At 40.4% G+C, this 12,140-nt stretch overlaps 2 protein-coding genes across 4 annotated transcripts in view; one reads left to right on the top strand and one right to left on the bottom strand.

Moving 5' to 3' along the window:
- The window catches only part of PHKB (phosphorylase kinase regulatory subunit beta), a 67,088-nt gene extending 63,644 nt beyond the window's left edge, over positions 1 to 3,444 (bottom strand). For 2 of the 3 annotated variants that reach the window (XM_039721135.1, XM_039721134.1), the window contains exons 1-2: positions 3,375 to 3,444; positions 309 to 326 (exon numbers count right to left, since the gene is read on the bottom strand). In XM_039721135.1, coding sequence (XP_039577069.1) covers positions 309 to 326; positions 3,375 to 3,429 — 73 coding nt within the window. In that variant the 5' untranslated portion in view covers positions 3,430 to 3,444. The remainder of the gene's footprint in view (positions 1 to 308; positions 327 to 3,374) is intronic. The other variant, XM_039721138.1, reaches the window with a different exon arrangement.
- A 2,349-nt stretch (positions 3,445 to 5,793) lies between these two features.
- Positions 5,794 to 12,140, top strand: part of ITFG1 (integrin alpha FG-GAP repeat containing 1) — a 75,330-nt gene continuing 68,983 nt past the window's right edge. Inside the window, exons 1-3 of the mRNA XM_039721216.1 lie at positions 5,794 to 5,966; positions 9,279 to 9,351; positions 10,744 to 10,889. Coding sequence (XP_039577150.1) covers positions 9,347 to 9,351; positions 10,744 to 10,889 — 151 coding nt within the window. The 5' untranslated portion in view covers positions 5,794 to 5,966; positions 9,279 to 9,346. The remainder of the gene's footprint in view (positions 5,967 to 9,278; positions 9,352 to 10,743; positions 10,890 to 12,140) is intronic.

The raw sequence follows: 12,140 nt of genomic DNA on the forward strand, positions 1-12,140 counted from the left end.
GCAGTGAAAGGACAGAATACACAAAAGAAAAAAATCTTCAGGAAGTCAGTGCATAAAAAGCAGCAATTTTAGGAGAAATTCACTTACTAGATTTTCAAAGGCAAAATAATGATTCTAACTCTTAGATTAGCTAGGTGAATATCACATGCATATTCACCATCCTTTGTGTGTGAAATGGGTTCAGAATGTCCATTTCCTGCAGGCTGCCAACCCCAGTGTGGCACCAGGACACACAGCTGAGCATCCACAGGCACATACACACGAGTCAAAAGTTCCTGAACTAAAAGTGTTTTCATTTAAATACTCACCAGACAATCTGTGACCCTCTGTGGCCAACAGAGAAACAAAACAAAGGTATCAAGAACAAAAAGCAAGCATATTCTTCTATTTCAGAGCATTCAAAGGTTTCAACTTAGTGCAGAAAGAAGATTAAACAGAACAGAGAGCATGAAAATGTCAAAACACCACCACAACTTACATTATTCTAGATGTTTGAAACTTTAATACAAATATAGTAAAACAGTCAGAGTAGACTGCTGATGGAACAGAAAGGTGAAATGAATTCAAAGTTTGAAAAACTGACAAAAAATAGTTTTATGCTTTTGAAGTATTCTCTAAAATTACTCCTACTATAAGGAGGAGAACTTGTTTAAATCAAAGTTTTCCATGCATTTTTCATTAAGTCCTTATTAGTATCTATAAAGCTGATGTTTTGCTTGGGTGTCTACAGCATTCTCCTAGAGAAATCATGTGGTAAATTACATTCATTACAATCACAACCTAATCAAAGCAAGGAACAGTCAGGACAAACACGAAGCTGCTCCTTCCCTGAGCTTTTGGAGAGAGCCCATAACACAGAGGAAGCTATTTTAAGGATGGCTAAAAAAAAGCCTGTCTACAGTCTCATCCAAAATCTATCTGGGTTCATTTCAGCAAAATAAAAACCTGTCATAGAAAACTATTTACAATTACATATTTAAAATCAGTTTTCTAACAAAAAAAAAAAAAAATGGAAGCAACACAGCAAGAACTTTATTCCTATATTTCACATGCCAGAATAACAAAAGAAAAATGTTGGTTTGCATAATTAAATTGGGCCAGGCTAAAAGAAAAAAAACTGAGAATACAAGATTTCCTTGTAGATTTGATAAGAATCAAAACTGATCACAGCCTCTGATGTGACATTAGGTCTGGACATAATCAAACACTTGAGACAGAGGCAAGCCCTGGGCCTCCTGGAAGCAACACAGCAAGAACTTTATTTCCAACATTTCACATGCCAGAATAACAAAAGAAAATGTTGGTTTGCATAATTAAATCAGGCCAGGCCAAAAGAAAAAAGCTGAGAATACAAGATTTTTTTGTAGATTTGATAAGAATGAAAACTGATCACAGTGACATTAGGTCTGGACATAATCAAACACTTGAGACAGAGGCAAGCCCTGGGCCTCAGATCACTGCAACTTCCATCACCCAGCATTAGTAAGGGCAGCGGCAGCTTCACATTACAGAAGTCATTGGGACCAAAGAGGATTTTATTTCTACCCACAGTAAAGTTTAAGAAATGATATCACAAGGGGATTTTTAATCACTACAGACAGGAGGAAACTCTGATCTCATAGTTGATCCTGCTTTGAGCAAGAGGCTGGAGTAGGTGACATCCTGACAACCCTTCCAGACTGATCTGTTCTACAAAACAAGGTAAGGAAACACCAGGAGAGGGCTTGGAGAGGAAGATGGAAAAGGTATTAAAGTATTCCTCTACCTGAATACACAGCAGAAGTAAGCAAAAAGTATGAATTCTTACCTTGGTTGAGTGACAATAACATATGGGTAAAAATGATTAAAATCTTGTAATAGTTTAATTTAAATAGCATTAAAGTGACAAAGCTTTTAAACGATCATTTATCAAGAAAAATCATGTGTTGCACTGTGCAATTAATTCAAGTAGTATTTCATAGTCATAGAACATCCTGAGTTGGAAGGGACCCACAAGGATTGTTGGAAGGGACCCACAAGCTCCTGGCCCTGCACAGAACAAGCCCAGAATGGCACCCTGTGCCTGACAGCATTGTCCAAACTGTTCCTGAGCTGTGTCAGGTTTGGTGCTGTGCCCAGTGTCCTGGGGAACCTGTTCCAGTGCCCAGCCACCCTCTGGGTGAAGAACCTTTTCCTGATATCCAACCTGAACCTCCCCTGGCACAGCTCCAACCATTTCTCCAGGGCCTGTCACTGCTCACCACAGAGGAAAAAGGAAAAAAATACACATAATTTATTCTGTCCTTTCTCTATTTCCCAATCATGTGAAGGTAGCTCTTTGTGCAGTATATTATACTTAATGGAAACTACTGATTTCAGGATTTACAGTAACTAACAACACAACAAAAGCTACTGAACACCAGAAATAAAATACTGACCATTGTGCCAGTACACAAGAGCTTCACATAACCAAAATGCCAAAGTCTACCACACAAGCCTTGTAAATGCTACAAGCAAGGCTGGAAAACTCTCAGGATATTAAGGCAGGAATTGCCATTTCTGAGAATTCAAATCAATAGGTCCTAAAACTACTAAAAATGTTTATTTTGCATCATAACAAGAGAAACATCAAATATTTATACAATAATTAGGAAAAGGTGGTTGTTGTTCTGGTTTTTTTTTAACACTGTCAACACATCACATTTTTTGATGGTCAGAGAGGCAAAACTGAAAAGCCACAGGAAGGGTTTTTCACACAAGCCACCCAGCTGTGTCCCCTTACCTGGTCACTCACCAGCACTTGTACCACTACTGAGTTTCAACAAGGACTACCCAAGAGCTTCCCCCATCACAGAGTGTCACATATGGATACATCTCATCCCAAACTCCCTTCAAAATACACAGGAATAGTCTGGACAGCTTCATCTATTCTTGCTTCTGTTGTACCTGAGGAGAAGCTGTGCCAGGGGGCTTTACTTTGCTTCCACTTAATTTCCAAATGTCCAACTTTGTAACCAAGGACTGACTGACTGGAAATTTTACTTCTCTCTAAACCAGTCACACTGGGGTTTTTTAGGAGTCAATCAAACAGAATTCCTAATGCACCTTTCACATGACTGTCATCTTAAAAGAGAAATTGGAGTTCAGAGAGGGTTGCACTGAGGGATACTACACAGGAATGCTAAACAAACAAAACAGGAAGATTTGATAGTACATTTCAATCTAAGTAATTACAATTTTCTGAAATTTTTATTGAAAGAGTTCAAATGTTTAAGTTCTATTGTACAGAGCTAAAGAGCTACTAACACAGAACACTGCATGAAACAAAACATACAATTATTTTTGTTGAATTAAATAGCCACAAATAAAAACAAAACACGGAACTGCACACTTACCAAATTTTAAAAAAGCATGCGCAGAGGAGGCTCTGTCATCATCCAAATTGGCCATTTCAAATTGGTGCAGCTAATCACAAACGGCTCAGGCTAAGCTACAGTAATTTTCAAAACTGTTTAGTAAATGTTAAAGGCAATCAGCATTAAATTAAGTGAAAGCAATGTTAGTGGAGTTATTAACACAACAGATTGCACAGCACAAACTTTCATTACATCTTCTGTTTCCTTCTTCTACACTGACCTCTTGGTTTTATTTTGCTTTTACCTCCATAAAACTTAGTAGTTTACTCCATCTGAGTGAAAGGACACAGTTTAAAAAATCCATCTTTTGGATATTTGATATGAGCTTTGTTATTCAATAGGAAATTTGCTACAAACACCAAAAGGTGATGAATACAATCTATTTCAAGACGAAATAAAAATACTGATTTAACCAGTGCACACTAAAGTGTTAAGTAACAATAATAAGGGGCTAAAACTCTGCTTAGGCACAGTGCTGCTTTCATCCCACGTGAAATCTACACCAGGATGTTCCCTATAGTAATATACATTACTTATGGCACTGAATATCTCAGTTATTAGGGGTATGTCATCTTCCACTTTGGAATATACAATAGGAAAAACATGTCTGCAACTATGACAAGTTTTTCCAAATCTTTAAAGTTTATCTTTTTTAAAGTAAGAAAAATGTTGGGGGCTTTAGACTAATCAACTACTATATTTAGAATCTGCTCCAAATCAGAGTAGCAACATATGAAACTGTATTTTATTACTTCAGGAAGGGAAGTGAAAATTTCTGAATAAAATTTGGTTTTACTGGAAAAAAAGTAATTCACAATTTAATAAACATAAACATGAGGATACAAATTCCCTCCTACAGGATTGAGTCTTACATGATCATTGCTGCAGGCTATAGAACAGGAGGCACTGGTGCATTTCAGGCACGTGTGTCTATACTCCATGTTTACCACATCTTACTCCAAGAAGTACACTCATAAAAAAACCCAAACCAAACCAAACAGTGCTGTTTGTGAGCTGGGACTGCAGCACAGGCTCAGCCACACCAGGAGCATGTGCCCATGTTTACCACACCTTACTCCAAGAAGCACACTCATAAAAAAACCCAAACCAAACAGTGTTGTCTGTGAGCTGGGACTGCAGCACAGGCTCAGCCACACCAGGAGCATGTGGGGGACTTCCAGTCACTTCCTTAGGTAATCCCAACCACGTCTCCTTCTGACAGGGCCAGGAAGGAAAATAAAAGCCCTGAAGTTATACAAATTTCAACATAAAGATGCAGCAGTAAACTTGAAATATAAGAACATTATTTTTATTTTTAGATATGAATGTTACTTGAAAAATATTAAATAAAATCTGATTTTTAAATCACCTCTTTCATCAGAAAAACTTTTCAACTGAAATAATGTTTATTTCTTGAGAAAATTTCTTCAGTTGTTGTACAGACAACTCTAGACAATCTCTGAACAAAATCTGCGTGAACGGGGAAAAATGGAAGTGAGCTACAATCTGTCATTGCTCAGCATACAATTCTTTATACATGTAACAAAAAAGTAACAGGCAGCAGCAGCAAAGAAAAAGTTTGAAACAATCAAACGCCTTCTGCAGGCAGGCCTGACCCTGCAGGGGATCCCAAAGTATTGGGATAGGATTCCTAATGCTTTAGGATCCCGAGGCTGGGAATGCCGCAGCCGGGCCCGCAGCTGCCAGCCCCGGCTGTGCAGAGCGCCCCGGCTCCGTGTGTCACCCACACTGCCAGCCCCGGCCCCCTGTCATCCACACCGCCAGCCCCGGCCCCGTGTGTCACCCACACTGCCAGCCCCGGCTCCCTCTGTCCCTCACACTGCCAGCCCCGGCCCCTCTGTCGCTCACTGCCAGCCCGGTAACCCGACCGGCCGCCAGCCAACACCTCCTGCCGCGGGACTGCCCTCCAATCACACACAAACCGAACTCTAATGCCAAATTAACCAGACCAGACTGATTACCAATCAATTTGTATACAATCAGTTCTTCAGAGCCCTCACAAAGCTCCGCTTTGGTCTCAGTGTCTGATCAGTTAGTAGCACAACAAAACCAACCAAACATGCAAATAAGCAACAACTGAGTGTTACAGGCATGTGTGGTGTATAAATAAACACAGGGATCTTCTAGAAAAGTTTCTCCGTTAGAACAATTAAACGCCTGGCATGACTGTATTTTACTTTCAAAAAAAAAAAAAAATTCAAACTCCAAGTTTTCTGAAGTTCAGAAATTCAGGCTAACTCGGCAAACACCACCCTTTGGTTCAGGAAAAGTTTCTCCGTTAGAACAATTTAACGCCTGGTATGACTGCATTTTACTTTTAAAAAAATAAATTCAAACTCCAAGTTTTCTGAAGTTCAGAAATTCAGGCTAACTCGGCCGGGCCGTGCCCGCCGCTGGCCCCGCTGCTGGCCCTGCTGGCCCTGGCGGGGCCCGCCCGAGCGCTGCAGAATGTCACCGCTCAGCTCTTCGGGCCCGAGGCCCGCGGGACGCTGGCGGCCTTCGGCGACTTCAACTCGGACAAGCAGACGGACCTGTTCGTGCTGCGCGGCGGTGAGTGCGCGGCAGGCCCGGCGCTCCGCGGGCCGGGCTGCCCGTCCCGCACGGCCGCGGGTGCTGCCCACCCCGTGCGGGGCCGGCGGGCCGGGGCTGCGGGGAGCCCGGCCGGGCCGGGGATGTGCCTTACCGGCTGTGCCTTACCGGCTGCGCCTTACCGGTGGCTCGCCCTCTCCCCGAGCACCGCCGCTGTGCCGGCGCGGTGAGCACAGCATCGTTCGTGGGGTGAAACTGACCCGTGCTTTGCTCGCAGGTGTTTCCTGTGTGCCGTACGGCGTTCGGTTTGCGCTGGAATGGTTCATGTAGGGCGCGTTTTTCTTTTAAAGTTGGATTTCTGGTTGTGAAATAATTTAAAGACTTCATCCTACAACTTGAATGGTCACAAACTGTTGTTTTGCTCCTACTTTTAGAATATTTTTAGAAACAAAGATGAACATTTCACAGGTGTGGAGGAAAAAATGCACATTATCCTACTTTGAACATTAGACGTTAAAGTGCCGTGGTAGCTGTCACCTGCCACAGGTTTCTCTTCATGCTTCAGATATGGGGAGACCTCAAATCAGGGCTTATTTTCAGTGGTCAGTGTTATTTGCAGACTTTAATCTTGGAGTATTTTACTTTCTTGAAGCACATTAAGATAGTAAATTTATTCTCAGATTCACCTTTTTTATTCCTTCCATCTCAGAAATGTTTTTCTAAGTAGCTTTGGTAAAGCATGAGTGACTTTCCCATCTAGTTGAGTTATTGAAATGCATGGCTCCCTGGAAATGCTCCACTGGCTCATCTACTGAAAAAATGGTCAGATTTAAAATGAATGTCTGTGATAAGAGATTTAATTTTTACTTTCTTATCTTTCAGATGAGTGCATATAAAAATGTGAATAGTTATAGGTTTCAGAAATGAGATTCATGATTTCTTTACGTCTCTAGAGCAGCAATTGATCAATCATTTTCCCGTGTGGTACTTACTGTAAAAATCAGATTGAAATAACATAGTTTAAAACATTCTTTTTCATAACCTAAGTCTTGGTGAAAAGTAACTACAGAATACTCTCAAAACAAAAGGTAGTGGCTCTAAATGGTGGGATTGTAAACAGCATGAGGAGATGAGCACTGGAGATGACATGAGACTTTGAGGAACAAGAGTCTGTAAAGCAGCCCAGTCCTAATAATCCCAACCCTTAATAAAGAAATGGGGATGGTATCTTGGACCTTTGGCTGGATATATGTTATTTTTCTGATCTTGCATTACTTCATTTGAGTGAGAGTAATGTTCCATGTACTCAGATACATAAAAGAACATCAGATTGTGCTCTATCTTGTGAGGGATAGTCCAGATCCAGAAGTGTCCCATTGCCAGACCAGTTCCAGCCTTGCATTACTTCAGTTGAGTGAGAGTAATGTTCCATATACTCGGATACATAAAAGAACATCAGATTGTGCTCATACCTTTGTAAGAAACAATAAACTTGCTGAATGTGAGGGATAGTCCAGATCCAGAAGTGTCCCATTGCCAGACCAGTTCCAGAGTACCAGTGGCCTGTGGGTTTAGTCACTTTTTGAAACTCAGAATCTACAAATAAATGGAATTGTGCACACACTTACCTGTTTTGTGAGGCTATGCCTGTAACAGGTCTGTGGGGAAGCTCTTGCTGGTTGCTTGTTTTATGTGCCAGCTTCTGGTAATGCTTGATGCCTCTGCTGGAAGTACAGGGGGGCAGTGAGTGAGCATTCCCCTGTTCACCTGCTGCATTTCATTGGGGAATTTGGGAAACTCTGTGGTATATATCTCACATATACATATTTGTGTGTGTGTGTCATATAGGTCACACAGAAACTCAGCCTGAAGACCTCTAATCTACATTATGGTTGTTTGTATGAAAACTATTCCTGTTTTTTCACACCCTCCAATGCACTGGCTTTTTTCTTACTGTCCTCTTATCTCAAAAAGATTACAGAACTGCAAACAGCATTTAAGATTGATTGTAGTGGCATAGTAATTCTGTTTTCTGTTAATGTAATAAATCATTTTAATAGTTAATTTGTTTTGGCTGTTGACGAGCGCTGAGCTGAAATTTTTATATCTCTATCTTTAATGACCAAAATATCTCATTTGTCAGTGTTGCAGCTAACTTGGAACCTGATATGTGTAAAAACACATTTGCTTTTTCATCCTGGTCATTACTTTACCAAGTAAGCAGTAAAAAGGCAGAGTGTGAGGTGTGAGATGGGAGCTCAGGGTGAGCAGGCAGCCCCCAGGGGTGCTGCTCCCAGCTGAGGCAGCCCCAGGCTCCTGGCCCTGGCCCTTCCCTCATCCAGGAACGTGCTGCAGCTCAGGCAGTGTTCCTCTGGGCCTCCTGGCCTCTCTGAAAGGGTCCTGGTCGTTTACTCGTTTGCTGGTGGATTCTCCTTCTCTTTGAGAGGTTTGTGGTATGTGCCTTTGGTTTCAAAGTGAGGATCCTTGTATTCTCTTCTCTGTCACAGCTGTGAACTCTGCCACAAAACAGTGCTCTAAAAAGTACTGTAGTAGCTCAAGTTTGGAGCCTTAGAATTATTCTTTTATAGAGAATGATTTTGTGGTGCTGCAGCTGGGGTTTACTGGAGAATAAAGCAGAGAAAAAAATACAATTGTTACACTGTGAGCTGTTTTACTTACAGAGGTGTGTGTGTATTGTGGTTTACTGACTTAAAATTTTATTTCATCACTGAGGTTAAAATTCTTATTTTCTTCCCTGAATTTCAGTTATTTCTGCAACATAAAATATGGGCTTTTATTTAGGTTGTCCTGAAATAATGAAATTATACTTGTATCATTGCCTCTAAATGGGGAGATGCTGCCTGAAACCAAGTAAATTCTGAGTTTCCTTTCAAGTGCTTTGGACAGCTGACACGGGAAAGCAGTATCAGATCCTCCTATGTGAGGCATAGTATTAAAATAATTTGAGTTAGCTTTTAAGCTTCAATTAGTTTTATGGAACTGCTGCCTATAACTTTTCTATGTGTAATATTTCTTAATTCATTACAGAAAGATTTATTTTAAGCAATGTGGTAAAAATAACAGAAAGTTCTAACACTAAACCCCCAAAGAAGATTTGTGATATTAGCACTCCTTTGAGATGCAGCTGGCTTTGTGTTGAAGTGCTCCTTTTGCCTCCTTTTGGATGAGGAGGAAGTAGTGGCATGAGACATCTTTGAAAGTTTTTGCTGCTGTGGGGAGTGGTCATTTGTGGCAGACTTGTTCAAATGTTGAGTTTGTATATGAACCATTTCCAGTTTTCCTCCGTTGCTCATGGTCTGCTTGCCTTGGCAGGAAATGAGTTGGTGATCTTCTTGGCTGACCAGAAGGAGCCCTACTTCAAGCCCCGCGTTAAGCTACCAATGAAGTAAGTATGGTTACTCAGGCTGCCACAGCCTGCTTGCCCTGGGAGGGCCTCTGCCCTCAGTGGGAGCTGCCTGCACTTGTCTGTGCTCGTGTTACCTCTTTGAGTTGTTGTTCAGCTTGCCCTTTCAGCTCCAGCTCTTGACCAACTTCCTGATCCGTGTCCTGATACATTTTTGTTTTGTTGGTCAGATGAGAGTCTGTGGAGATGACTTGTGTCATTCATGTTGTTCACTAATAAGTGTTGCTTCCCACCCCTTATGGAATATTTATGGTTTAGGTTTTGTCCTCAGATTAGTGTTTAAAGTATTCATGTGTTGAAATATTTTTGCAGTTGATTTGGATCTTCAGGACTATTTCTAGTGAAGCAAACTGTTATTCCTTAGCATATGTAGGTCTTTGTGGTGGGTAGGTTTAGTATCAATGGCAAGACATGTTTTCAGGGGAATTCATGTTACTAATGCAGTTACTAATGAAATCCAGCCAATATCATCTGATTTAGAAGAGATGTGAAAGATGGTATTTTGGTGTTTCTGTGTAGAGATGTTCCTTTCTCAAGTTTACATGTGGCCTTTAAAAAATATCAGTTTTTAATAAATGTAAACTGATCTGTTTATATGTGCATATATATGTCTAGCTTTAATATCCTGTAATACTGTTATGGTGATTGCTTATGAATAATGCTTACCAATAGTATTATGTTTATTAAAAGTTAAATTGCTTTTATAGCTCAGCTTCATCTTCTGTATTCTACATATTTGTATTTTTCCTTATTCCCTTGTGTCTGGGAAGGAACTAATTTATTTAATGCATTAGAAAGAATCTGCTTTTAATCCTTAATGTGACCCATGTTTGTGTGTGTAAAGCAGAGTCTGAGTAGGTAAGCAAAAGAAAAAAAGATAGAAAGAACAAACAAAAGTAGGAAGGAGTAGTAAGACCTGGCAGAAGGTAGGAGGAAATGGCATTGTCTTTTAAAAAATCTACCTGTGCCTGACTCCTGCTGTTTAAACAGCTCCTGTTGCCTTATGTTCTTGCTCTTGGAATGCAACCAAAAGATCCTGCTCACTGAAACACATTTTGTTTGACTGGTTCTAAACAAATGCTAGGACTTAATGAAGTGTGGATAGCATTAACAGGATATGGCTGAAGAATGTCTGATAGCTGAAGTTTAGAGTTAAAATGTCATTTTCCTTAGACAAAGACATCCTGTCAGGTGCCTTATTTTGAGATACTTTTGCAATAGATAAAGACTTAATCCTAAACCAGGTTTTTGAAGGGTAAGTTTGTATTGGACCAACTGATAGTAATTGGGCAAGCCTTTGATCACACAAGTGCTTTTTACATGCACACCTTTTTACAATTATTTGCATGTTGGGGCTTTTGTTTTTAATTCCAGATCCCTTGGTTTCACCATAACCAGTGTAGTTCCTGGAGATTATGATGGAGATTCCCAAATGGATGTCCTGCTCACTACCCAGGCCCCAAGTCATGGCAAAGATGAACTTTCAGTTTTTATTTTCTGGGGACACAACCAAACGTTAGGTGAGTTGCTGAGACTGGTTCTTAGTAAGATTGTTAGACTTCTTAATTCAAAGTATTGTCAAGAAGTTACAACTCATTTTTACAGTGTAATGATTGTTTTTACCACTAAAATAGGGATTAACAGCTATTCAGCTTCACACCCATATATTATCCTGCTGTTAAACTGTGTTCAGTAATTAATGAAAGAGAACAATACTTGCAGTATATTATGCAACAGATATAACCAAACATTATTCTAATTTGGCAGTACCTATTAACTGAAGAGCTGCTTCTCATGGCTTCCCCATCATGCATGTCAGCTTCACAAAGACTATCTCAAAAGATTTATCTTCAGTTTAAAATGCACAGGGAACCTGCTGTGTATTTTAGTGCATCAGCTTTCAAAATCACATACCTAAACCCACCACCAGTAATATAATATATTTGTTTAACTAAATTCTTTAAAGACAGTGATACACTAAAGTGAGTATTGGAAGAAAGGTTTCTAGAGTCTCTATTGCTGGAAGTTTTCACGACCTTTAGAATTGAGTTTTCAGGAGTCTCTTAGCAGCGTTTGAGGTATAGCTGATTCCCTCTTGGGGTAGAGTCATGGAACTCTTGGGGTCTCTTGGGGTCTCCTCTGTTTTCTGTTGACTTTGCTAGGAAAGTGTTTAGGGAGGAATTTAGGTTTGATGAAGCTAGCAGATAAGAAAAAGAAAATACTCTTTCATCCACAAAAACTACTGAATAATTACTATTGTAAACAAGTGTGTTATGGCATAGTTAGAGGTGAGGCAAGTTTGCCTCAGACACCAGTGCTTCTGGCTTTAAGGCTTAGGGAGGAATTTAGTTTTGAACAAGCTAGCAGATAAGCAAAAGAAAATACTCTTTAATCCATAAAAACTACTGAAGAATAATTACTATTGTAAACAAGTGTGTTATGGCATAGTTAGAGGTGAGGCAAGTTTGCCTCAGACACCAGTGCTTCTGGCTTTAATCAGAGCTGAAACAAGCAGCCTGGAAAAGTGCAATGGATCAGATATTAGGGGAATAGCAGGTCTATCTAGCATTGGGAAGAATATGAGGAATTGGATGAAGTTATCCTGTTTTGTTTCAGGAAAAAACTTCAAGTGTTGGGGGAAACACAAAGAGCATATGGGGCCTGGAGGAGGAGTCAGAGGTTAAAATTCAGGCAGTGGTTGGTATGTGCTGAGGCCACTGGCAAGGTATGGGGTGTCTCCTTGGGTAATGAAGTGTGGCAGACAAGTCAGT

Source organism: Passer montanus, unplaced genomic scaffold (genome assembly GCF_014805655.1).
Source record: "Passer montanus isolate IOZ18808 unplaced genomic scaffold, ASM1480565v1 scaffold45, whole genome shotgun sequence".
Lineage (NCBI taxonomy): Eukaryota > Metazoa > Chordata > Aves > Passeriformes > Passeridae > Passer > Passer montanus.